The sequence below is a fragment of the Aythya ferina genome (assembly GCF_964211825.1).
Source record: "Aythya ferina genome assembly, chromosome: 26".
Lineage (NCBI taxonomy): Eukaryota > Metazoa > Chordata > Aves > Anseriformes > Anatidae > Aythya > Aythya ferina.
In genome coordinates, this window is record NC_140324.1 from 1863050 (window position 1) to 1884804 (window position 21755).

The 21755-nt window shown below is 57.7% G+C and overlaps 1 protein-coding gene across 31 annotated transcripts in view; it reads left to right on the forward strand.

The window, feature by feature from the left end:
• TCF3 (transcription factor 3) overlaps positions 1 to 21755 on the forward strand; it is a 72315-nt gene that overhangs the window by 39280 nt on the left and 11280 nt on the right. For 11 of the 31 annotated variants that reach the window (XM_084498562.1, XM_084498587.1, XM_084498589.1 and 8 more), the window contains 12 exons: positions 6257 to 6324; positions 9477 to 9606; positions 11036 to 11085; positions 15953 to 16055; positions 16296 to 16435; positions 16543 to 16669; positions 17458 to 17516; positions 18179 to 18257; positions 19344 to 19417; positions 19883 to 20086; positions 20906 to 21029; positions 21369 to 21534. In XM_084498562.1, the coding sequence (XP_084354688.1) occupies positions 6257 to 6324; positions 9477 to 9606; positions 11036 to 11085; positions 15953 to 16055; positions 16296 to 16435; positions 16543 to 16669; positions 17458 to 17516; positions 18179 to 18257; positions 19344 to 19417; positions 19883 to 20086; positions 20906 to 21029; positions 21369 to 21534 (1324 nt within the window). Of the gene's footprint in view, positions 1 to 6256; positions 6325 to 9476; positions 9607 to 11035; positions 11086 to 15952; positions 16056 to 16295; positions 16436 to 16542; positions 16674 to 17457; positions 17517 to 18178; positions 18258 to 19343; positions 19418 to 19882; positions 20087 to 20905; positions 21030 to 21368; positions 21535 to 21755 lie in introns of all 31 variants that reach the window. The other 20 variants (XM_084498590.1, XM_084498563.1, XM_084498566.1 and 17 more) reach the window with 4 other exon arrangements.

The following is a 21755-nucleotide window of genomic DNA, read 5'->3' on the forward strand; positions in this document are numbered from 1 at the left end:
CACCACGCTCTGAGGTTCCTCCTCCAGAGCTGGTCAGAAAGGGGAAGAGAAGAACGGGGCAGCACTGGGAAGTGGCTGTCGGCGTGCTTCCTCCTCCTGGCCCGTGTCTGGGGCACGGGGCTCATCCTCAGCCCCGCTCCCCCGTTAAACTCCTTGCTGCTGGGGCGGGACGTTCGATTGTCCTTCGCCTTCCAAAGGTGGAAGAGCGTTTCCGAGTGGCTCCCTTTGCGAGGGCGGTTGTTCCTTCTCATTTTCTGCCCCAGGAGGATGTAAGCAAAGTAGAAGAGATGTTCCTTAATAAGGCAGGGGAGCCTTGATGTAATGCAGCAGGGTTTTGTGGGGTGTGCGCGGGGGGGAGGACCCCTCCCAGCCCATCCCATGCCGGGGGCAGAGGCAGCCTTGAGAGCTTCCAGCCGAGAAGGAGCTGCCCGGGGAGGAACACGGAGGTTTCCCCTTTGATGTGTGCAGGGAAGACGCGTTTGGCTTCCTCTCAAAGCCAGGGCTCCCGGTGCTTGGCAAGCACCGCGGCACTCCCCGACGGGGCTGCGAACCCAGCCGGTCCCCAGCACGTGGAGCCGGAGCCGCCCCCGCCCCGGCGGTGACTTCCAGCAGCTGCCACCAAAGCGGTGGCACCCAGCGCCCCGCGCTGCCCCCGGCCCTCCTGCTGCCCGTGCCAGGTCTCGGGCGCAGCACCCGGAGCCCCACCACCAGGACGGGAGCTGGGGGGGGGGCCGGGAAAGTGCAGACAGGAGGGGCAGGGACCTCCGGACATTTCAAAGTCGCTTTTGTGCCTAAAATTGAATGCGGTTAAAGGAGAAAACACCGGCTCCTGGAGCAGGTTCCAAAATAAATAAATCGGCTTTGCTTAGCCTCTGTGCTCTTGTGCTGAGAATGACAGGCTGGAGGAAGACCACAGGTGGAGTTTTCTCTTCCTCTTTGCCAAACTGAAAACTTTTCAAGTGGCGAAATCATAAATGGAAGATGAGAGAAAGGAGAGCAGGAAAAAAAATCTTTTTGCATATGATAGCAGTAGTGAAGTGGGAGGGAAGTGTGAGCTTTGGAGATGTCACTTCACTGTGTCACTCCCTGGTTTCCCAAAAGGTTCCCCCCGGGGGGCACAAGCTGGGAAAAGTGATGCCAACGGGGCAGTCAAGTGGGACTGATGAATTTTAAAGTGTAAGGCAGTGGAAGGGGCAGATTAGCATGGACAGACACACCAGGTGGTACCGGATGGGCAAAAGGTGCATGAAATGCGCTCACGTAAACCCTTCTCCAAAATAAGAGTTTGTATCCATTTCCCACTCAACCTCTATTTCTTCAGGGAGGAGCAGAAACCGCTGGAAGAAACATTTCAGGAGGAACATTGTCCTTGTTGGAAACCACGGCCTTTTGGCCCAGGGCTCCCCTCCACGTGCAGCATGGCTGAGCAGCCGTGGGGAGAAAAACGCTTCAGCAGCCCCCATGGGGTGGGGAGGACACAAAGCTCTGGCGCAAAGTGCTGGAGAGGTTTGATCCCAGAAGGACGGAGCGCGTGTGGTTCTCTGCAGCGGGTGATGGATCCTGGGGGCAGGAGGCACGGGTGCTGCTGGCTGCAGGCACCCGGGTACACTGGGCTCGCAGGGAGGCTCTGCAGATGGCAGAGATGCCCCATGCAGCGCACGCCTCCCCCAGGACTGGTTTTGAGTTCGCAGAGCAGCCTTTGAAAGGAGAAGTGCTGCTTTCCTTTCCGTTCAGCTGGGACACCAAATGTGACGTTTGGGGCTCACCGGTGGTCTTTGGGTGAGCGCACGGCACCCGGCACGGTGGGAGCTGGGCTCTGGGAGGCACTGAGCACAGACTGGGGGGCTGCTCCCCTAGCAGGACCCAGGAGCTCTCGGGGCTCCAAGGGCTGCCCGGGCCCCTGCTCATGCACATTGGGAAGGGGATGGCACGAGGGCAGTCTCCAGTCAGGTGCTTTCCAAAGCACTGGGTCCCCTCTGGCACAGCTTCTAATCAGCAAAACACTGGGAAAAAAGCGAGAGGGAATGTCTGCAAGACTGGCTGGGTGGGAACCTGGCCTGCGTTGCAGTGGACTGGATGAGCTAAGTTTATAAAAAGCCCTGGAACAGAGCTGCTGTTAGTGCCGTGAACAAGAACCTGCCCTGGTGACAGGTAGGGGACGGTGACCGCGATGAGCAGGGAGCAGTAACAACACCCACATGCTCCATCCTCCAACAAGTTCCCAACCCGTGCTCCCTTGGTGCCGCTCCCCAAGGCTGGGTGACAATGTCCTGGTGAGGTCCAAGCACTGGGGGTGCGCAGTGGGACGGGGACCCCCGTGGCCCTGGGTGGCACGAGGTTTATGGGGGCCATCCCTGTCTGCCCGGGGGGGGATGCCGGGACGTGGCACGGTGACGAACAGGCTTGTCACAGAGAGCGAGGAGCATTTTTTGTTTTAATTCACCAATCTTCCAAATCAGTCACTCTTTTACCATTCATCTTCAGCAGGGGGAGATGGGGGGGGATTGCTTAAACAGCAGGGAAACTGATAAGCCATAACAGATTTCTTTCTAGTAATTATTTCTAGTAATTAGCTTCTTTTCAGAGGAGTGTTTCTAATCTTGTGTGCATTGTGAGCTGTTGTGGATTGTGTTCTTCCTGGACAATGGTTTTAATCTGCCTGCGGACGGGGGTTTGTTGCTGCTCCTGTTTTTTTTTTCTGTTTTTTTTTTTTTTTTTTTTTTAAACCTATTTCCCCCCTCCCTTTTAATGGCTGGCTGTGTTTTTCCTCCCCTTTCTCCCCAGGATGTAATTCTGATGGAATTAGCGGGGCTGGGAGAGGCGCGCTGTGGGTGGGAGCCGGGGCTGGGGTGATGCGAGGGCGCCCGTGTGAACTCCCCGCGGGCTGGAAGGGGCCGCGCGGCGGCGAGGCACCTGCGTCCTCCCGGCAGGCGCTGGCAGAACCTGTAGGCGACGTGGATCGCCTTTTCTTCTGCGCATCTGCCAGCGGGGCTTGTCTCGGGGAGAGAAACGGCCAAACCACAGGTTTGCTTGAAAGCACTGCCCGGCTTGTGTTGGAGGGGAGATGCCCGCGCTCAGCCCCGGGGGCAAAAAGGGCTGCGGGATGCGGGGCAGCGAGGCCAGACCCTGCTCCTCGCGGAGCTCGCGGCTCGCCTTGAGAAAGAGGAGTTTTTATCCTGGTGTTTTGCCTCGCTCTGGGAGCAAATCTGAGTTAGGGAGGGAAGAACTGAGTTAGGAGTCCTGGGTGCTGCCCTGGGGAGGGCTTCGGCTGAGCGCCGGCGCTGCGGGATCCTGCAAGAGAGGACACGCCAGGGAGAGGGGAGGGATTGGGAAAGCACTTGTTGAGCAGGGTTGAAGGCTAGGGAAGGGCTTGGCAAAGGGGGATGGATGGCAGGGCTCGCAGCGAAGCAAACTAGTGAACACCGTAAATACAAAATGCTCCCAGCCAGTTTCTGGGTGCACCTTGTTTTTAAGGTGCTCTCCGCAGTGCTTCTCCTTTGCATGCTAAAAGCTGCAGGGGCAAATCCAGAGGACGGGATTCCCTTGGAATCCGCTTCCTCACTCAAAGGCTTTTATTCTTGGTATCCTGATTTTTTTCCAGAGTTCGCTTGATATCTGCCTGCCTCTTCACCCTGTTGGATTTCAGTCATTTGGAGGTGGTGTTTGGGGAGATTCCTGGCATTTGCTCTACCGAGAGCTGCTTCCATTGTGGTCCATGCTGCACTGCTGGGGTTTAGCCCTGTTTTTGGGGCTGTGCCTAGTCTTGGAGCAGCCTGGTTTGCTGCGTGTGCTGCCGGGCATCTCCCCAGCACCAGAAACATCACCTCCTTCTGCCAGCTTCAGCTTTGTCTGCTCTTTTTAAAATAAGCTCAGTATTTGTTACGATCCAGAAAAGTTTGCCATTCTTCCAGCCTTCCTCCTCCCGCCTTGTTTTCCTAGGCAACTGAATTTAAAACTTCCGCTGCTGAGATTTTTGCTGCTTTTTTCCTTTTTCTATGTCCTTACTGAACAGAGCGCATGCAGGCACCGGGGCCGCGCTCCCTGCCCGCTCTGGGGTTGCTCCCGTCCCGCAGAGCGCTGCTGATCAAAGGTGCCGTGGGTCGCTGGGACCAGGCGTGCTTTGTTCCTGCCATGAATCACGTCAGATGAAAGTAGCAGGTTTTTGGGAAAGATTGGGCAGACTTTACACTGGGCTGCAGTTGTATTTCTGTTCAAGTGCCTTTCAGCGCGGCGTTGGAGACCGTCAGGGTGGACGAGGTGCTGTGCCCCTGGCTCACGGCGCGTGGAAGCCGCGACGTGTTTGCAGAAGAGAGGGCTCGTGGTTGCTTAACAGCTAAACCGTTGTGGAATTACCCTGGTTTTCCTCTGGTTTAGGAGTGATCGCCGTCTCCCTGATGACACAACTTGTGGAGTTATTTGTGTAACGCCGCCGGCGCTGCGGCAAATATAGCCGCTAAGCGCTTTTAAAAATTAGGTCATTTAAGAGATTTGTCCTCTGACATTTTGACCTTAGTTTACTTAACATTTAAGCCTCTGAAACGAAACAGCGGCGGGGCCTGGCCATCGGGATGCCAGCACGGGGAGGAGCGATGCCGAACAGCGGGGCCAGAGCCACCCAGTCCCTCCTGGGGCTCTCGGGTTCGGCTGCCACAGAGGAGGGACCCGCTCAGAAATTCGGGGTTGAGTTCAAGGCCCCGAACTAAGTCAGTGCCAGGGGTTGCAAAAACAAGCAGCCTCCTCTCCCGTCCCACCTCTCTGCCTGTTTCATTGGGCTGGTTTGGGGAAGTTTTCTCCCCCCCCCATCTTTCAGCCGTTCCCCCAAAACCTCTTCACAGCACGTGTAGCTGCCTGCCCACTGCAGCCCCAGTGCGTTACCCTGCATCTCAGCAGGCTTTAGGGTAAGCAGATTGGCAAAATCCTCCCCCTGACATTTTTGCTTACTAAGCCAGCCCAGGGGCAGGATGCAATCACCCCAATTGGGGAAGGGGTTTCGCAGGGGGCTCCTGGAGCCCATCACCACCCGGCTGCGTCCCTGCACATTGCCCTGCACCGGGACAGGGACGTCCTGCCCCTGGCCAAAGCCTTTCTGGAGGTCATCTCCTGTCCCTCGCCCTGTTCCCCAGCACCGTTAATAGGCTGTAATGAACAGCAGGGGAAAACTCCTTCTGTATTTTAAGTATTTTAAGTCCAGTTTTCTATATATTTTTTTAAAGTGAAAAAGTGGCTGCTCCCCACTACAAAAACGTCTTGTTTTGCTTCACGTGGGGGAAAACCCCCAAGCTGGCTGTCAGGGGGCAGTGTAAACCCATTGCCTTTCTCCCAGCCAGGGGTCCCTCCTCGCCCCCATCCCACCCTCCCCGGGGCTGCGGCACTGCCCTGGCACCCTTGGGTGCTGCCTGCCGGGGCCACGGCGTGCTCCGGGGAGGTGGCTGCGAGGGAAGGGGCTGCAGGGACGTTTCAGAATGGAAACGTTTCACCGTGCCTCTTGGGTTTCTTTTTTTCTTTTTTTTTTTTTTTTTTCTTTTTTTTCCCCTCGAAAGCACTATTCTGAGCAGCGCGTGGGCAGGGTGAGGTTGAGCGCTGGCAGGAGCCGCCGCGGGGTGCTCGGGGTGCTGGGGTGCGTGGGCCTGGCTGGCAGCGGGGCTGCTCCTGATCACAGGGACTGAACCCAGGGGCTTGGAGGAGGAAGGGGACGCTTTCCTGTTCAATGCCTGCTCTGTAGAGCCGCGTGCTTTTTGGAAAAGTTGAATATCCACCAAGAAAGGGGAAGGAGATAATCCGTGAGGAGCAGGAGCTCAGTTCTGCTGAGATAGGGTTTCCTATTGTATGGGAAGTGTGCGCAGTCTGGTCAGTCACGCCTGGCTTCGGGTTTGCTCTGCCCCTGCCTCTGCCAAATTCAGATGGCTTTTTTTAATATGTCTGGAGGGTTGGGTTTTTGTTGTTTTTCTTCTTTTTTTCTTTTTTTTTTTTTTTTTGCTCTGGTCTGAAACTGCCAGTTTCCATGGCCACAAGCACTTCCCTGCATCGCAGCCGGTTTGGGGTTTTGCTGTTTAGGCACTGAGCGAGCCCTGCCGCTCGTGAACTTGGAAGAGCTCCTATGCCAGCAGCAAGCTGCTACCTGCTGCGGGTGCCCCTGCAGACGGGTGCAGGAAGCTCCTACAGGAATGGGCTTCGCGCCTCGGCGGGAGGGCACTTGTGCAGAACCCCCGCTTCCCTTGGACACCAAACATTTCTTGTGTTTTTTCTTCCCCTGTAGGGAAGGGCAGCGAAAGAGCCTCCTACTCCACGTTTGGAAGAGACACAGGGATGCCAGGACTAAACCAGGTAATGATAAAACACGTCGGGATTTTTGCTTCGATCTGCGGCTGCAGTGCGAGGCGTGAGAGCCCAGGGAAGGGGAATGCGAAGCGCCCTGGCAGCTTGCATCTCGCCTCTGGGCACAGGGTCCTGAAAAGCCTCTGTTCTGCTCAGGAGGGGCTGTTGGGTGCCTGCGGTTCGTACGTGTGCAGTTCTGCAGTTCGTACGTGTGCTGTCAGAGCCAGCAGCGTGATGGAGGTGCCACCCCCTCTGGCTGCCTGCCTGGGGGCTGAGCGCCGCTGGTGCTGCTCGCCCTCCTCTCCCTGCTCCCCTTCTGCCCCCGGCATCTCCTGTGGGGCAGCTCCAGCTCCAACACCTCCATCACACCACACCACAGCTCCCGGGCGTGCTGGAAGCAGCTCGGGCTGCGAGAAGCCCGTGCTTGAAATAAAAAGAAAGCAAAAGCCCTCGCTGGCTAACATCACCCCATGCGCCAGAGGGAGTCTGCAGGATGGTCTCTGCCTTGCCTGGGGGGCATCAGGTGGTGGCTGGGTTCCTACTGGTGCTGTCGATGCTCATCTCCTTGGTCGGGGAGGGACAGGGCTCGGGAGAGCTGCCCCTCGCAGCAGCAGCCGTGCCCCGCTGAGCTGCCCCGTGGGAAGCCCAGGGGCAGGACCAGGGCTGTGCAGTGGGGGGAAATTGGCTTCCTGTGGGGAATCCCGCGGGTGTAAATCAGAGCCGGGGAGTGCAGTCAACCAGCACTGAGATAATCTCACCCGCTGCCACGGGCAGCCAGAAATAGTTTTTTGGGAAGAAGTGAGCACCTCCACTTCGATGTGCTGCTGCAAGAGCCCCTGGAGCCCTGCGTCGGTGCCCGAGCGCTGCCCCAGGAAGCCGTCCCACCATTTCATCCAGTTCTTGGAACAGCTTTTGGCTGGGCAGCTTTTTATTTTATAGATGTACACACACACACATATTACGTGTTTTAATTTTACACAAATTTGTCATAATTTCCTCTTCTCTGAACTGAGGATGTTTCCTTTGCTGAAACAGCTGTGCTGGCTGTCTGTGCCAGAGTGGATTTAATTTACCACTGAAGCTGCTAAAATAAAAACGGGACAGATGCCAAGCCGTGCTTTTTAATGTTATGGTTTTGCTGGGGTTTCGTGGAGGAGGGGGAGATATAAGGTAACAGACGTGGGGTGGGCAAATGGTGCCGCGGGCTGGGAGAGGCCCTGGCGCGGGCGCGCGGGGCCGGATCGGGTGGCGGCGGGCGAGACGGAGCCCGTTTGATGTGGAGGGGAGACAAAACCCCTCTTGTCGCGGGCAGTGAGCGGGGCCGTCTGCCTGCTCGCCGTGGCCCCCAGAACAGTTGTTGCTTCTGGCTCTGCTTGTGGTGAGGGGTTCGAACCTGGTTTGCTGGAGAAGTGCCGGAAAATTGTCCGATGGCAGATGCCTGGGAGCACGGTCCTCCCCAAAATGCCCTACCCAAAATGCCCTCCCCAAAATGCCCTCCCCAAAATGCCATCATTCCTTCCCAAAACACCCCCACTGAGGCAGATTTGCAGCTCCCCACTCACTTAACCCTTAGCTGCCTCCAGAAGCGTTACCAGGGTGAGGAAGGGGAAGAATATACCCTTTTCTCTGGGAAGTTGCCTTAAAACCTCAGTGGCTCTCCTGGAGGTACCTGCGGATGGAGCAGGGCAGCAGTGACCGGCCACCAGCACCTCCTCCAGCCCCTTGCTTTTTTTGGCCACGCTGCTCCATGGCGCATAACGTTTTCAGCGCAAAGGTAATATGACCGGTGGAACAGATTGCAGGAATTCTACCAGCTGTGAATACATGAATACTCCTTCCCTCCCCGACCCCTTTTTTGAGGAGGCTGAGCTTTACAGCAGTCCATTTTTCTTTCCGGTTTCTCAAAAGCTCGAAGTCTTCCTTCATTTCAACTTGTCCTCTGAAGATGGCTTGAAACTAAACTTGGGACTCAAAGGCCCTTTGCCAGCCCTGTTAAATTCCACGTAAATACACATAATTTTCTCCCGAGGTGCAAGGGGCAGTGCCGACAGCCATGCTGCTCCCCTGGGGTCGGGCTCCCCCCAAGGTCAGCTCGGATAAACACAAGGGAGGAGTTTCCTCTTTTTCGAAAGAGAGATTTGACCTTTCTTTGATAAAAACACAAGAGAAAACCACCAAGAGAAAAGGCATTGCAGCTCCATTGCCTTGCTTGCGATGGGTCTGGCTGCATGCCACCATGGACTGGAGAGGAACTGGGATCGTGGGCTTGGTTTTATAGGCAGGGAGGGACTTGGAGATGTGCGGTCAGATGGGCCACAGACAGCGTAACCTCTCCCATGTCTTGCAACCGAGATAAAGCGTGTGTTTAGGGCGATGTTCAGGCACGGCTGAGAGTTGAGACAGCGCAGGGGCTCTTCCAGGAACGGGGCTCTAACACATGGGTTTGCTGGTGGGTGAGCGCTGTGTCTTTGTTCCTGTCCTGGTGTGTCCCCCCCAGCTCCCAGCTGTTCCTGAAAATGGGGAGAGAGAAAAGGGAGAAAGCTCTTACCCCAAAGTAAATGGGGTACATTACTCAGCAGAATAAGCCAGTGAAACCACATCGAGCAGAATGAGACCTCACAGCCGGGTCCCCAGCAGAACACCACCACCCACGGGCCCCTCGTGGGTGCCACATGGGCAGAGCTCGTGGCCTCAGGCAGATGCTTCCCACCTGCTGGGGTTTGCCAGCAGGATGGCGAGGGAGACACAGAGCCCGTCAGCCTAACGGTCGCCTCCTCTTGGCCATCATAGCAGATTGTGATGCTAAAACCATCGGCGGGGTGTCATCCTGCCCCGGTGGGCAATGAGGTAGCACGGTGAGCGTGGGACTGCGATGCTCCCTGCTACAGCACCTGCTGGAGTGCACCCCTGGCTTGTAGAGAGGTTCCTCGCTGGGGTCTAGTGAGAAAACACAGCTTGAAAAACCCTTTTCTTGCTGCACACGTATTCCTCCCCACCCCTGTATTTACATTATTTCCTTCTGGCCCTTTGGCTTGTTGTTTTTTTTTCTCTTGGCTGAATTTGTGCAAGGGTGGCTCAAGGCAGCTCTGTTCTATCCGAGGGAGCGCGGTGATTTTCCAGCGTAATCACATGGAAGGGCTTCTCTGTCTCCTTGTTTGCAGACTGGTTTCCTGCCCAGCGAAATGGGAATCGCGAGTCCGAGCACGCTTTCCCCCACTGGGGTGAAAGGGGGGTCTCAGTATTTTTCTTACCCCAACAATCCTCGCAGGAGAGGTGCTGAGAGCAACATAGGTAAGTCGCTTCTGGCACCCATGGGTGCCACTGCTTCGGTCTGTGTTGAGCCTGAGGTCTGCCTTCAGAAATCAAAGTGCTGAGGCTGCCATGTGTTCACGTAGGTGCAAATCTGGCATTTGCTTTTTTTTTTTTTTTTTTTTTATAAAGTATATATACAAAAACCACCTGGGAATTTGGACTCTCAGTCCTGTGGAATTTCCTTCTTTCCAGCAAATGTCAGATTGGGTGAAAGATGCAAATGGCTTGAGGTTCTTGTAAAAACACCTCCAGCCACATTGCACATCAGTAGTCGTTCTTGGAAGACCTTGGGCTGCCTTCGAGGTGTTTTTGTGGCTGATGGCCCTCGGCAGAGCCCTGGTCCTGCTGCAAGCGAGCTGCAGTGGCACGAGGTCGGGGAGTTGTGCACCCCACAGCGGTGGAGTTGGCTCCAAGAGCTCTCCCTGCCCAGCTGCCCACGTCTGGATCCACCTAGAAATTGGGCATTTTGCTCCCAGTGGAGGTTAAGGTTGGGTGTGAATTTAATTTTCGAGTGAAGATGAGGCCCAGTTCACCAGAACTTGTGTTTCTTGTCATGGTTCCACCCCTCACCCTCACCAAAAGTCTCTTTGTTGCTATTTTGGGCTTTCCCCAGCAAACGAAACCAGAAGTGACCTAGTGTAACATGTATTTTTTCCAGTACTTTTCAGAAAAAGGCATTCACTTTGATATTGCCACTTGAAAATGGTGCTGCTTTATGTTGTCAGCCTGGGAAATGACTTCTTGCACCGTTTCATTCTGTGTGATGAATTTCTCCTCCTGAGCTCTACCCAGCAGAGTCCTTGGCTCCACAAACTTTTAACCAGTGCTTCCTCTTGAGCCATTCCTCAGGATGTTTCCTCACTGTCTCCCCAAAAAAATTTGTCTCCCACCCTGCCAGCTGTTTGGGGCTGGACCTGGGAGGGACCGGCCCAGATGAACACCAGGGCTGCCGTCCTGCAGCAGGGAAGCTTTACGAAATATTTATCTTCTAAGGAGCAAATGAAAATACAAACCCACTGCTGCATTTGTTTTCTTTCTACATCCTCTCTTCATAAACCAACTTAAACTGTGTCCAAAAAAGCTAGCGAGGGATTATTTATGGGCTCTGTCTCATCCAAGGAGCAAGCGCAGCCTTTCTGTGCCTGCTGAGCATCCCTTATTTCAGCTGTCCTGTGGGCTCGGTTTGCAGGTGAAACCCACCCTGAGGGTGCAGATGGGACGAGGAGTCAGGGACAGGAGGAGAGGCTCATCCTCAGTTGCTCTCACTACTGACCCTTTGGCTCTGGGACATCTGAGGTCTGACCTTTATCTGCGGCTGCATTTTCTGTCCCTGGCTTAGCAGGAGCTTGTTTTCCCTCCTGCTAACCCCCTTCAAAAGTTTGATCCGCTCTTCTTCTCTTTCACACAGATGGACAGCCCAAAAAGGTTCGGAAGGTGCCTCCTGGACTCCCCTCCTCGGTGAGTCCAATAACCCAAAGATCCCTGCGGGTCTCCCATCCCCTGCTCCCTCTGCAGCCAGCGCTGCCATCCCCGTGGCTCCAGCCACCTGGCCAGCAAAGCATCCTCATTCCGGGGGGGGGGGGGGGCTGGCGTTTAGCAGGACAAGGAAGGGTTTCACTGCCCCTGCCTTCCTTCATAGGAGGAAAATGGGGAATCGCAGCGGGGCTGGGGTGCTATCAAGGCAAAGGGGTGGTGGTGCTCCCCGAGCGGAGCAGCCTGCGGTATCTGTGCCCAGCCCCCTGCCCTCGCTGCTCTCCTCAGCCTGACGTTATGTCGCGAGTGCCCCAGTGAAATGCAATATTCGGGGCGATCAGGTTTCACTCCAGAAGGGAAACCAAACCAGTTGTAACACAGGCAGGCAGCTGGGGCTGCTCCAGGTGTGTGCGCTGCCTGCGCTGTTTTATAAGAAAGCTGAGCAGCCTGTAGGAATATGTTAGCCATGCTCCTGCGGCTGTTAGAAGGGAATAAACTGAACAATGTCTTTGTGGCTAGAAGTAATGGGATCTGCAGGAAAGCTAATTGGGGCGGGCTGGAGGGTTCTTGCAGGAATATGGGAGCTGTCTGGCCGTGCAGCGGCCGAGGCCGCATTCCTCGCCGGAGCGTTTGCATGCTCGCAGGGGCTCAGGCGGGCTGCGTCCTGTGGGGGGGCTGGAGCTGGGGTTTGGGGTGGCTGCAGATGTGGCTCTTGCCGGAGCACATCGTACCCCTACCCATAGCTGGTGCTGGCACAGCATGGAGCGAGGGGACGCCCACGGGTGTCCAGCCATGAGGAGCTTTTGTGCTGTCGCTGCTAATGTAAGGCATGGTCTGAAACCTCTGCCATGGGTTCTGCCTCTGGAAACGAGCCCCTGGCTGCCAGTTTGGGGAGGATGGAGGAAGGGAAGGGCGCTGAGGGCTTGCTGGCATCGCCTCTCAGAGCGGAGGCGGCAGAGGGCAGCCAGTAGAAGCCCAGCTCCAGCCAGCAGCACCGGGTTGCTGTGAGAGTCTGTGTTTTAACAGAAAACCTGCTCAAAGCAGAATTTGTGTCGCTGCGTCGTGCTTGTGTGAAATTCAGAGCTTCTAAACCGCAGCTGACATGTGGGGAAAACATTGCTCCCGACAAATGGCCGTTTATTGGCCTCGGATATCAAAGGCGGCGGGGCCCTCCGCCTGTCGCGCTGGCGGTGCCCGGAGGAGGGCCCCGGCCCTCCCGGAGGAGCTGTTGGTGTTTGCTGAAGCTCGGCCCCATGCGTGTGTCAGCGCCGACGCCTGCACCCTGCTCTCCCACCCCAGGAAGCGCTGCCTCCCGACCCGGCGGGCCCTCGCCTGCGGAGCCCGGGCCTGGCTGCGTGGGCCGGGGCCGTGCCTTCACCCGACCTTCACCCCCCCCACCAAAAAAAAAGCCCACCTCCTTCGGGCTCGTCCCCACCGAGCCCCTTTCCCCGGCGGAGGCTGCCCTTCTGCCGTGACCTCTGGCTTTTTGTTTTGTTTTTGAACTTCCATGCCAGGAGAAAGAAATCCACACCTACGTGGTGAGGAAGGCAAAAGGCCCTCGCCTGCCTCAAAGGCAGCAGATCAAAGGCTCTTTCGTGTCTGGCTTGCCTGTGAAGGAGCCCGCTCTGTGTTATCGCTGGACCCCGTGCAAAATAAATAGGTTAATAAGCCTCTTATTAAAATAAAGTGCTTTAATCTGTAATTCTGTAGCTGCTTTGGAAACTGGGAGCGGTCAGCGGCTGAAATAGTTGGTGGCTGAGGTGGGAGCGATGGTGCCGAGGGCACCAGCGGTGTGAGATGGTTAAAGAGGGAAGCGAGGGGCAGCTGCTGGCTGCAGACAGGCCCATGGTGCCCCCTGGCTCATGGGAACTGACCCCGTTTGGGGTCAGTTCTTGCGAAATAGGTCATCGGGTGCTGGGCTCACATGGCACCGCATCTTGTGTGCCTCGGAGGGCACGGAGAGCCTCTGGGTCTCCACCGCTGCATCTGTCCAACGCGGAGCTGTTACGGAGCTGGATGGCAGGGTCAGGGCTCCTACCTGCACTCTCCCACATGCAGGCATCCCCAGACTCAGCACCGGGGGCTGGATGAGGCCCCTGCCCCTCAGCTGGCCTTGCTGGAGGAGGCTGGGGGGGGATTTTTTGCGAGTTGGTTCCTGCAGGGTTTTGTTGCTGCAGTGAGCATGGTGGCTGGGAGCTGCTTCAGCCTGAGAATTCACAGTCTGGTCACTGCTCTGTTTGGTTTTAGTCTGCCTGGAGTCCCACCCCAGTTTATGCATTTAAGCAAGAAAAACAGGGAAGGGGGAAAAAAATAATAACAATAAAAAAAAAAATCCCTGCGACTCCCAGCGCTGGGGCTTTTCACGCAGCTCCCTCGCCAGCTCTCGCCGCGCTGGCAGTTTTAACCAGAGGAAATGACCTCACCTGGAGGTCCCCGAGGCCGACGCCGGAGCTGCCGGCGAGGGCTGGGGCCGCGGGGGGGAGCGGGGACCTGGCGCTGATTTACCGCTTCCTGCGGCGCTTGGCCGGCGGCCGCGGCTCGGCCGGCTCCCCCGCGCGCAGCGGGGCTGGGATGCGCCTCGCACCCTCTCTGCTGCTCTGGGGAACAGCTCAGACGGCTTTTTCAAAGCCTCTCCTTGGGCCCAAAAGTGAAATTAAAGATCTGGGGGGGCTGGGTGCACCCGTGGGGCTAGGGTGGGGAAATGGGACCCTTGGGATCAGATGGGAGGCAGAGGATCAGGGACGTCGGAGCAGGGCAGGTTCGCAGCGAGGCGAAACCCCCTTGCTTTGCAACCCTGTTCCCTTCTTCCCCGCTATTTTATTCTTCTTATTTTCGCTCTGGATTTATTAAATGGATGCTGAGGCTCACCACGGCCCCCCTGCTCCGCTGCCGCACAGCTGCCTCGCGCGCTGGCCAGGTGCCAGCCCCTGGCAGATGGCGCAGGGCTATTAGACGTGCTTCATTCGATTCCCTGTCCCAGCTCCCGCTATTTAATCAAATTATAGGAAAAGTCAATTTACTGGATTCTCATTCTTCGCAGCCTCCTCCATTCCCCCGCTCTCCCCAGCCGCCGTGCGCACGCGCTGCCCACGCGTGGGGCTCCTCCAAAGCCACGCTCGATGCGGCACAAAGGCAAAGCCCCCCCCCAAATCTTCATTTGTTGAGCGAGGGATGGAGGACGGTTTCTGTCTGTCAGATTTTACCCTTCCCCTCTCTTTATTTTCATTTTCCACTGGCTCCCCAATGGCGCTGATGCCCACAAGTTGCTTTTAGCTCCCTGGTGCCCCATGGGGTCCAGCCGCCCACTGGGGAAGCCCCACGCCGGCCCTGGGGAGGTTTTTTCAGCTCTGGTTTAGGGCAAAGCCTCCCCATTGAGGTCAGCACCCAAAGGGGAGCAGGCAGGGGACCACGGGGGGCTGCTGGCATTGGACGGAGCTGCCCGTTCCCAGGGACAGAGACTGGCACAGATGAGAACTGTGAGCAGGGCAAGCGCTGCCCGCAGGGCTCAAGGGAAGTTGGTCCAAGAAGCAGGAACCTGGGGCCCAAGGGGAAAAAGAAGCAATGCATTTAAATATAATCACTGGTGCATTTCAGAGATTTTTTTTAATCCATTACTCCCCCTAAAAAGAAGAAATTCTCAGTGTTTTGGGCAATTGCAGAAATAGAGAACAATTTTGCCCCCCCCTTGCTGGGTGAGGGGAAGGGGTCAGAGGGGCTGGCTGGGTGTGGGGAAATAGAAACTTGAGGCCGGTTTCCTTTCCAAAGAGAGCTGCATCTTCCAGGCAGAGTTGGCTGAGCGTGCCCAGCCAGCCCCTGCACCCGCCTCTGCTTTCGTGGGTATTAAAAAAAAAATCAAATAGCAGTTTCAGAATGAATCAAGGGGTGATGAAAATAGGCCGAAACAAAGGTTCTCACGTAATTTCGAGTGGCATTTCAGTTTCTTTGCGTGTTGAATTCCTGCTTTAAAAATGTATGGTTTTGCACAAAGCGCATGATGGTTTTCTGCGAGGGCTTTCTAGGATGCGGTTGGTTAATTTAGGGAAAAAAAAAATCCTTTTTTTCTTAATGTACTGTCAAGTACTGCATACCTGAGCGGAGCTGCAAAAATCTGGCCAAAAACCCTCCAAGAGTTGTCCTTTCCCGTGTGCCATTCCGCACGAGGGACTGCTCAGGTCACAGCTTTGTGGTCTCCCCGTTTTTGGTGGTTTGCAGCCTGACCCCGGGCACAAGTGCAAGGAGCGGGGCTGGGGCCAGGCACTCCCCCTGTGGGGTCTGGGAGGCTGCGTGTGTCCCTACAGCCCTGGGACGCGCACAGGCTGGGGTTTTGGGGGCTGTCCTGCTGCTGGAATGAAGAAGGATTGTTAAAATAAATAAAACAAAGCTGTGGCACCTTGCAGCCCACAGGTTCACAGGTGAACACAGCATGGGGATGAGCCGGTCCTGAGGGCTCGCTGGTCCCCGTCCCCAGCACCCCACGCCATCTCCTCCCGGCCCGGCCCATGCCCTTGGGTGCGGGTTAGGGCGCAGAAATGATCATGTTTGTGGTTACCCATAAAAAGCTATAACCACAGAAAAGGGAACTAGAGCAGCGAGTCGAAACTTGTGCTGGTGCCGGCCTCCTGGGTGCTGTTACGGGAAGGTGCAGGCTGGTCGGCTCGACCCCACGCCACTCCTAGGCTGTTTGGTACCATCCCCGTTACTTTGACCCCCACCTCTTTTGCCAAATTTTGCCTCTTTTGTTGCCTGCTGGGATGAGGGGAAGCGAAGCCGTGCTGGGGGGTGACCCCCAGGGAGCAAGCGGGGCCGGCGGGTGGCCAAGCACTGTTCCTCACCCCCTCTTCCCTCCTTGCAGGTGTATCCATCCAACTCAGGTGATGACTACAGCAGGGATCCAGCTGGATATACCCCCTCGAAACCTCCCAGCACTGTGTATCCCGGAGCCTTTTATATGGCAGGTGAGTTGTTAACCACCCCGGTGCCACAGGGGCTGCCCAGCACGTTGCAGCTGATGGAGGAATTGCGCGGCGTGTGGTTGGGGCTGGAGCACAAGATGCAGCCCCAAAACAGCTCCGTGTGCCAAAACAGGGCAATGCTCAGCGTGGGCAATGGGTGAAGGGGACGGAAGCAGCCCCCAGCGCAGGCTGCAGGACACGTGCCGGCATCTCTGCCCCGCTCACCTCTGCCTTCCCTTGCAGACGGGCTCCATAACTCGCCAGACCTGTGGAGTTCACCCGGTGCCATGAGCCAGTCAAGTTACGGGGCCATGCTGGGCAGCTCCTCCTCCCCGCTCCCGCAGCCCGCCGGCTTCAACAGTTTACATCAGCACGAACGCATGGTAACGTCCCCGCCAGCCCCCGGGAGCCGCGGCACAGCCCTGCGGGCAGAGCTCCGGCGGCTGCAGCCTTTCGGGGCCCTCCCTCACCCCTCTCTCCCTCTCGCCAGAACTACCAGCTGCATTCAGGAGAGGTCAACGGCGGGCTCCCCTCCGTGTCGGGCTTTTCCTCGGCCTCCACCCCATACGGCGTCTCCAGCCACACGCCCCCGATCAGCGGGACAGACACCATGATGGGTACGTAGGGCCCCGGGCACCCCGTGGAGCCGACACGCAGTGACGGGCTGTGACACCTGTGTGCTCTTTGTCCCTCGTGTGCCACGCAACGTGCAGGTCACCCCTGCGGGATGCCTGGGCCGACTCTAACAGGGGTCGGGTGTGGGGTTTTGGCCTCCCGAGGCAGCAGGGGCTGGCACCCCACTGAGTGAGTCTGGGAGGTGACCAGGGTCTGCGAAATTGCCCCCTGGGGATGCCATGGCTTATGTGAGCTGTTGGGGGGGTTGGCACCAAGTTGCAGGAGGGCGCATGGGCTTTGTGTGAAGCCGTTTGTCTAAGTCCGGAGCGCTGCATTCAAGTTAAAGCCCTGAGTGCTTGAATCTCTGGCTCTGCTGAACCTGTCACAAAGCCTGTTACTGAAAAGAACTCGTGTTCCCTGTCAAATGAAGTCCCTGACCTTGATTCCTAGGGAAACCCTTCCTTCCCCTTCTCTGGACAAGCTGGGGATTGTACGGGCCTAAAGTGCCCTTCTAAAATGAGTCTTGTGGTGGGGACTCTTGGCTGCTGTCAGGGCACGATGCCTTCAGCCTCGTCTCGTCGAGACATTTCTGTGGCCCCAGGGAAGCCACTGGGGCACACACGCCTTTATCCGGGCTGCTCTGAGCTGTGCCTCCATTTATTTTTCAAGAAAAGCAGTAAGAATGAGGGATTTCAATCTGAGAGCAGGTGAAGAGGAGGTCTGGTATGAGGTGCCTCGTCACAGCGGGTTTCTGGCGCCCTGCAGTGATGTCTTTGTCCTCTCCTGACAGGTAACAGAGGAACCACGGCCGGGAGCTCAGGAGACGCGCTTGGGAAGGCACTAGCTTCGGTAAGAGCTGCGGCAGATCCCCAACCCACTCCCTGCCCCTATAGGCCTCCCCCTTTCCCCTCTTGGCAGTGGGGAAGATAGACACAAGAAGTTTGGGCGAGCCTGTGCACCCCAGGAACACAGCTGCCCCTTAGCAGATGGGGAAACTGAGGCACTGGGCATTACAACAGCCCCATGGGCAGACCCGTGCCCACAAGCTGACACTGCACTGCACAGCCGTGTGCCCCACACTGTCCCTGTGGTAGGACCTGACGGTCCTGGTGCCCTGTCCATGTGTGCTGCTTCAAACTGGAGGGCACTGGTTCCCCTGGGGAGCAGCGTCCTTTGCTGCTGGGCTCTCAGAGCTTGAGGTTGCCCCTGTCCCATTCAGCACAGGGACCTTTGCTTTTGCAAAAGGTGCTGCACCCCATGATAATTTCTGGGGTCTCTTCCTTCCTTCCACAGCGGGACTCCAAGAAGGGAGGTCAGCGGCAGTGGGGGGACAAAGGGAGACCCCAGTGTTAAAGGGAGACCTGCAGGGCAAAGGCTTCCGGGGTGCTGGGGGTCGCTGGGTGGCACTGGGACGGGAGGGACACGCTGCTCCTCGCTGTGGCGGTGCTTGGGAAGGGGAGAGCGAGCACGGGGTGAGCGCTGCTGACTGTGCCCTGCTTCTCTTGCTCTAGATTTATTCCCCAGATCACTCTAGCAATAACTTCTCATCAAACCCCTCTACACCGGTCGGCTCCCCTCAGGGCCTTGCAGGTAGGTGAAAGCATTGCTCTTCGTGTAAAGGGGTGCGTGGGGTTTGCTGTCAGGGGGTGTAAAGCAGTGTGCTTCCCAGATCAGCTCCAAACCCTCATTACAGACCCTATGCTTTTGGCAATCTGACCAAATTCCCCTTATTTTTGAAAGCAGGAGAGTGAAGAGGGAGGAAAGGGAAGCTGGAAGGTGCATGTCCCCCTCTGTTCCAAGTGGAGCAGTGCACAGCACAGCTCCTGTCCCATGGCACAGCTCTGGGAGCGTGGCATGTGGGGTGATGGCCCCATGTGCCCCTGGGTTTGCCCCTGCAGAGGTATTTTAGTAGGTGGCTCTGCTGTAGGAGTGAGCCTGAAGCATCTCTGCCCCCTCCTCAAATTCCTCACACCATTCAGAGAGCTCCGTCCCCGAGCATCCTGTCTCAGTGGGGCCTGGGCAGCTTTCCCCTGGTTTTGTCTCCCATGGGAGGAGCCCAGTTTGAACTGGGATGCAGCCAACTAGTAAAAAGCATTTTCAGCACCTGCTGAAGGTCCACGTCCCGGGTGTCTGGGTGCAGAGCGACGTGACCCCCCCGGCCTGCTGCTCCACTGAGATGGGAGCAGCCGTGGAGGCTCTGGGAGGGGTGCTGAGAGCAGCACAGCCCTGGTCCCTGGCCCAGCAGCGTGGGCACACTGCCTGCCTCTGCCCTGAGATAATACGGATTTTAAAACCTCTCAAGCTCTGAAGACCTGAGCTCAGGCTCCTGACAAGGCAGAGCAGCAGGGGCTGTACAGAAAGTCCCCCGGGTGGCTGTGGGACCGGACCACAACCCTTGGCAGCATCTCTGTGAGATGAGGCTGCACTGCCCGGAGCCAAAGCTCCTCGGGAGGGGTGATGGGGAGCAGGGGCAAAACCTGTGCCTGCGCGTGGCATGGCTGGACCTATATGTGCCAGCCCCTGTGCGTGGTGCGACCAGCGCCGTGGTGGCCCTGTGCATCGCAGGGCACGCCATGGTTGCCTGCGCAGCACTCTGGTGGCCCCGCGCTGGCCCAGCTTCCAGCCCCACCTAGCGGCTGCTGTGCCCGGTCCCAAACTGTCCCCGTTTGTTCTCAGGCACATCCCAGTGGTCGCGAGCGAGCGGACAGGGTGCCTTATCTCCCAGCTACGAAGGGAGCCTCCACACCTTAGTAAGTGTTGCCCAAAGTTCTCCTTTCTCCTTTTCTTCTCCGTTCCACCAGGCAGCTGGTGGGAGTGGGCTGGGTAAATGCCTCCCCCAGACGTCTGGGACCCGAAGGAGGGTGGTTGGTACACGGTTGGGTGCAGCTGAGCAGATTTCGGCACCTGATTCCCCGAGCCCCCAGCCTTGCTGACATAGCCCAGCACCCTCAGCCCGTTACAGCCCACCCACATCACTGCGGGGCTGGCTCAGCCTTACAGATTCGTGCTGGTTTCTGCCCCCCTTGTCGGAGCAGACTTGCTGGTGTGACACCTCGTGTCCTTGGGGGTGGCAGTGCCGGGGTCAGGGTGTTGTTTCTCCCCACGTCCGCCTCGCAGCAGCGGAGGTGTGGTTGCAGCCTTAGCAAGAGGGCTGCAAGGGGCTGCTGGCTTTGCGGGCATTAACGCAGGTTTATTTCTCCACCCGCTCCCTGAAGCAAAACAAAATGGAAGACAGGTTGGACGAAGCCATCCACGTGCTGAGGAATCACGCCGTGGGCCAGACAGCCGCCATGCCGAGCAGCCACGGGGACATGCACGGGCTCCTGGGCTCAGCACCAGCTCACAGCGCCGCTGTGGGCAGCCTGGGCCAGGCCTTCCCTGCCTCGGTCATGTCCCTGGGGAGCAGGCACCCAAGTCTGGTGAGTGGGGGAGCACACAGTGGTGTCTGGCAGGGCTGTATCGGGAAGCTACGGCCTAACATCCCCCGACAGTCAGAGGGGCATTGCTTTTGGTGTGAGAGCAGCTCGATTTGTCCTGCTTGGGTGGCAGCTTTGAACTGCCACCGGTGATCCCAGGTGCTCTGAGCACCCACGGGGTCTTGTGCTGGTTCCCCAGGGTCCCCCCTTGTCTGCAGCAGCATGTTTGTGGCAGGTCTGGTTCCCTGCTAAAGTGAACATTAATGCATTTCCAGTCTCTGGAGAACCAGACGTGCTTTGCACCCGAGCTAAGCCATGGACAACCTGTGTGTCCCATGCCACAAACCAGTGCCAGCTGCAGAAATGAGGACTTGCAGCAGGGCTGGCCCTGTCCTGCCAACACAGTGTGGCCTTGGGGAGTTCAGGCTCAGGATGGCTGCCCAACCATTGTCCCTTGCGCCCGAGCCCTTCAGGGTGACATCCGTGCTGCTGGGATGTCCGCTGTTCTGGGGGCCTTGGGGGGCTTGCAGAAATATTGGTGCTTGGTGGAGACGGGATGTGTGCGACCATGCAGGGTGTCTGCAGCATGCGAGCCGTGCAGCCCAGCAGAAAGAGGCTTTCCTGTGGGGCACAGAGCTGCTTTCTGCAGTGTCCTCACCACAGTCCCTGGAGGGGAGCCGGTGCAGGTTGGCTCTTCTCTCCTGCATGCCAGCGCTCTGTGGGAGCGTGCATGGAGGGCACGTGGCTCTGCTCAGGGTGACCCGCATCCGCTGGCCGTGACACTTCCACCCCTCAAGGCTTGCTCTGCTCGTTCTGCTGTAGGTGGGAGGAGGTCACCCCGAAGACGGGCTGTCCAGCACCCCCAGCATGCTCCACAACCATGTCACACTTCCGTCACAGCCCAGCTCGCTCCCCGACCTCAGCAGGCCGCAGGACACGTACAGTGGTAAGGCAGCCCCGCACACGCGCACGCTGCAGTCCCACGGTAGCTCGGGGTGGGGGCTCTCACGAGGCTGGTGCTCCCTGGTGGTTCCAGTGCTGACCCTTTTCCAGAGGTCCTTGACGTGGCTTCTGGTTTGTGCTGCGTGTTCCTGTCCCTTCGGCTGTGGGTGCAAGGAGCCCCTGGGCCCTGCGCTGCTGGGGGAGGGCTGGGCTCTGACCCTGGAAGGGGTGGGATGGGGGGTAAAGGGGATGGGGTGCAATTGTGGGGCAGAGCCAGTGACCCTCCAGCTTTGCTGGCTGTGGACCCCCCCCCAGCTCACTCCAAGCCCCTCTGCTTCCTCAGCAGGCTTGTCAGGGGGGCTGGGGCGAAGCAGCGTCTCCTCGGGAACCAGCGAAATAAAGCGGGAGGAGAAGGAGGATGAGGAGAACACATCGGTGGCGGATAACTCAGAAGAGGAGAAGAAGGAGCTGAAACCCTCCCGGAACAGAACAAGGTGCTCTTTGAACAGGTCTCTCCCTTCACTTACTCTGTTACCCGTCTGAAGGCATTCGGGCTGGGGCACGGCCACGGTGACCCCCCAGGCGCTGGGCTCAGCTCGGTGAGGCCGGGGGTCGTCCTGTGGTGTGGACCCGCCAGCCCCTGCCCACCACGGGAGCCCTGCCCGTCCTCACAGATGTGTGGTGTGGGCTGTGCCCTGCTGGGGAAGGCTCCTGGCCTCCCTGCCCTGCT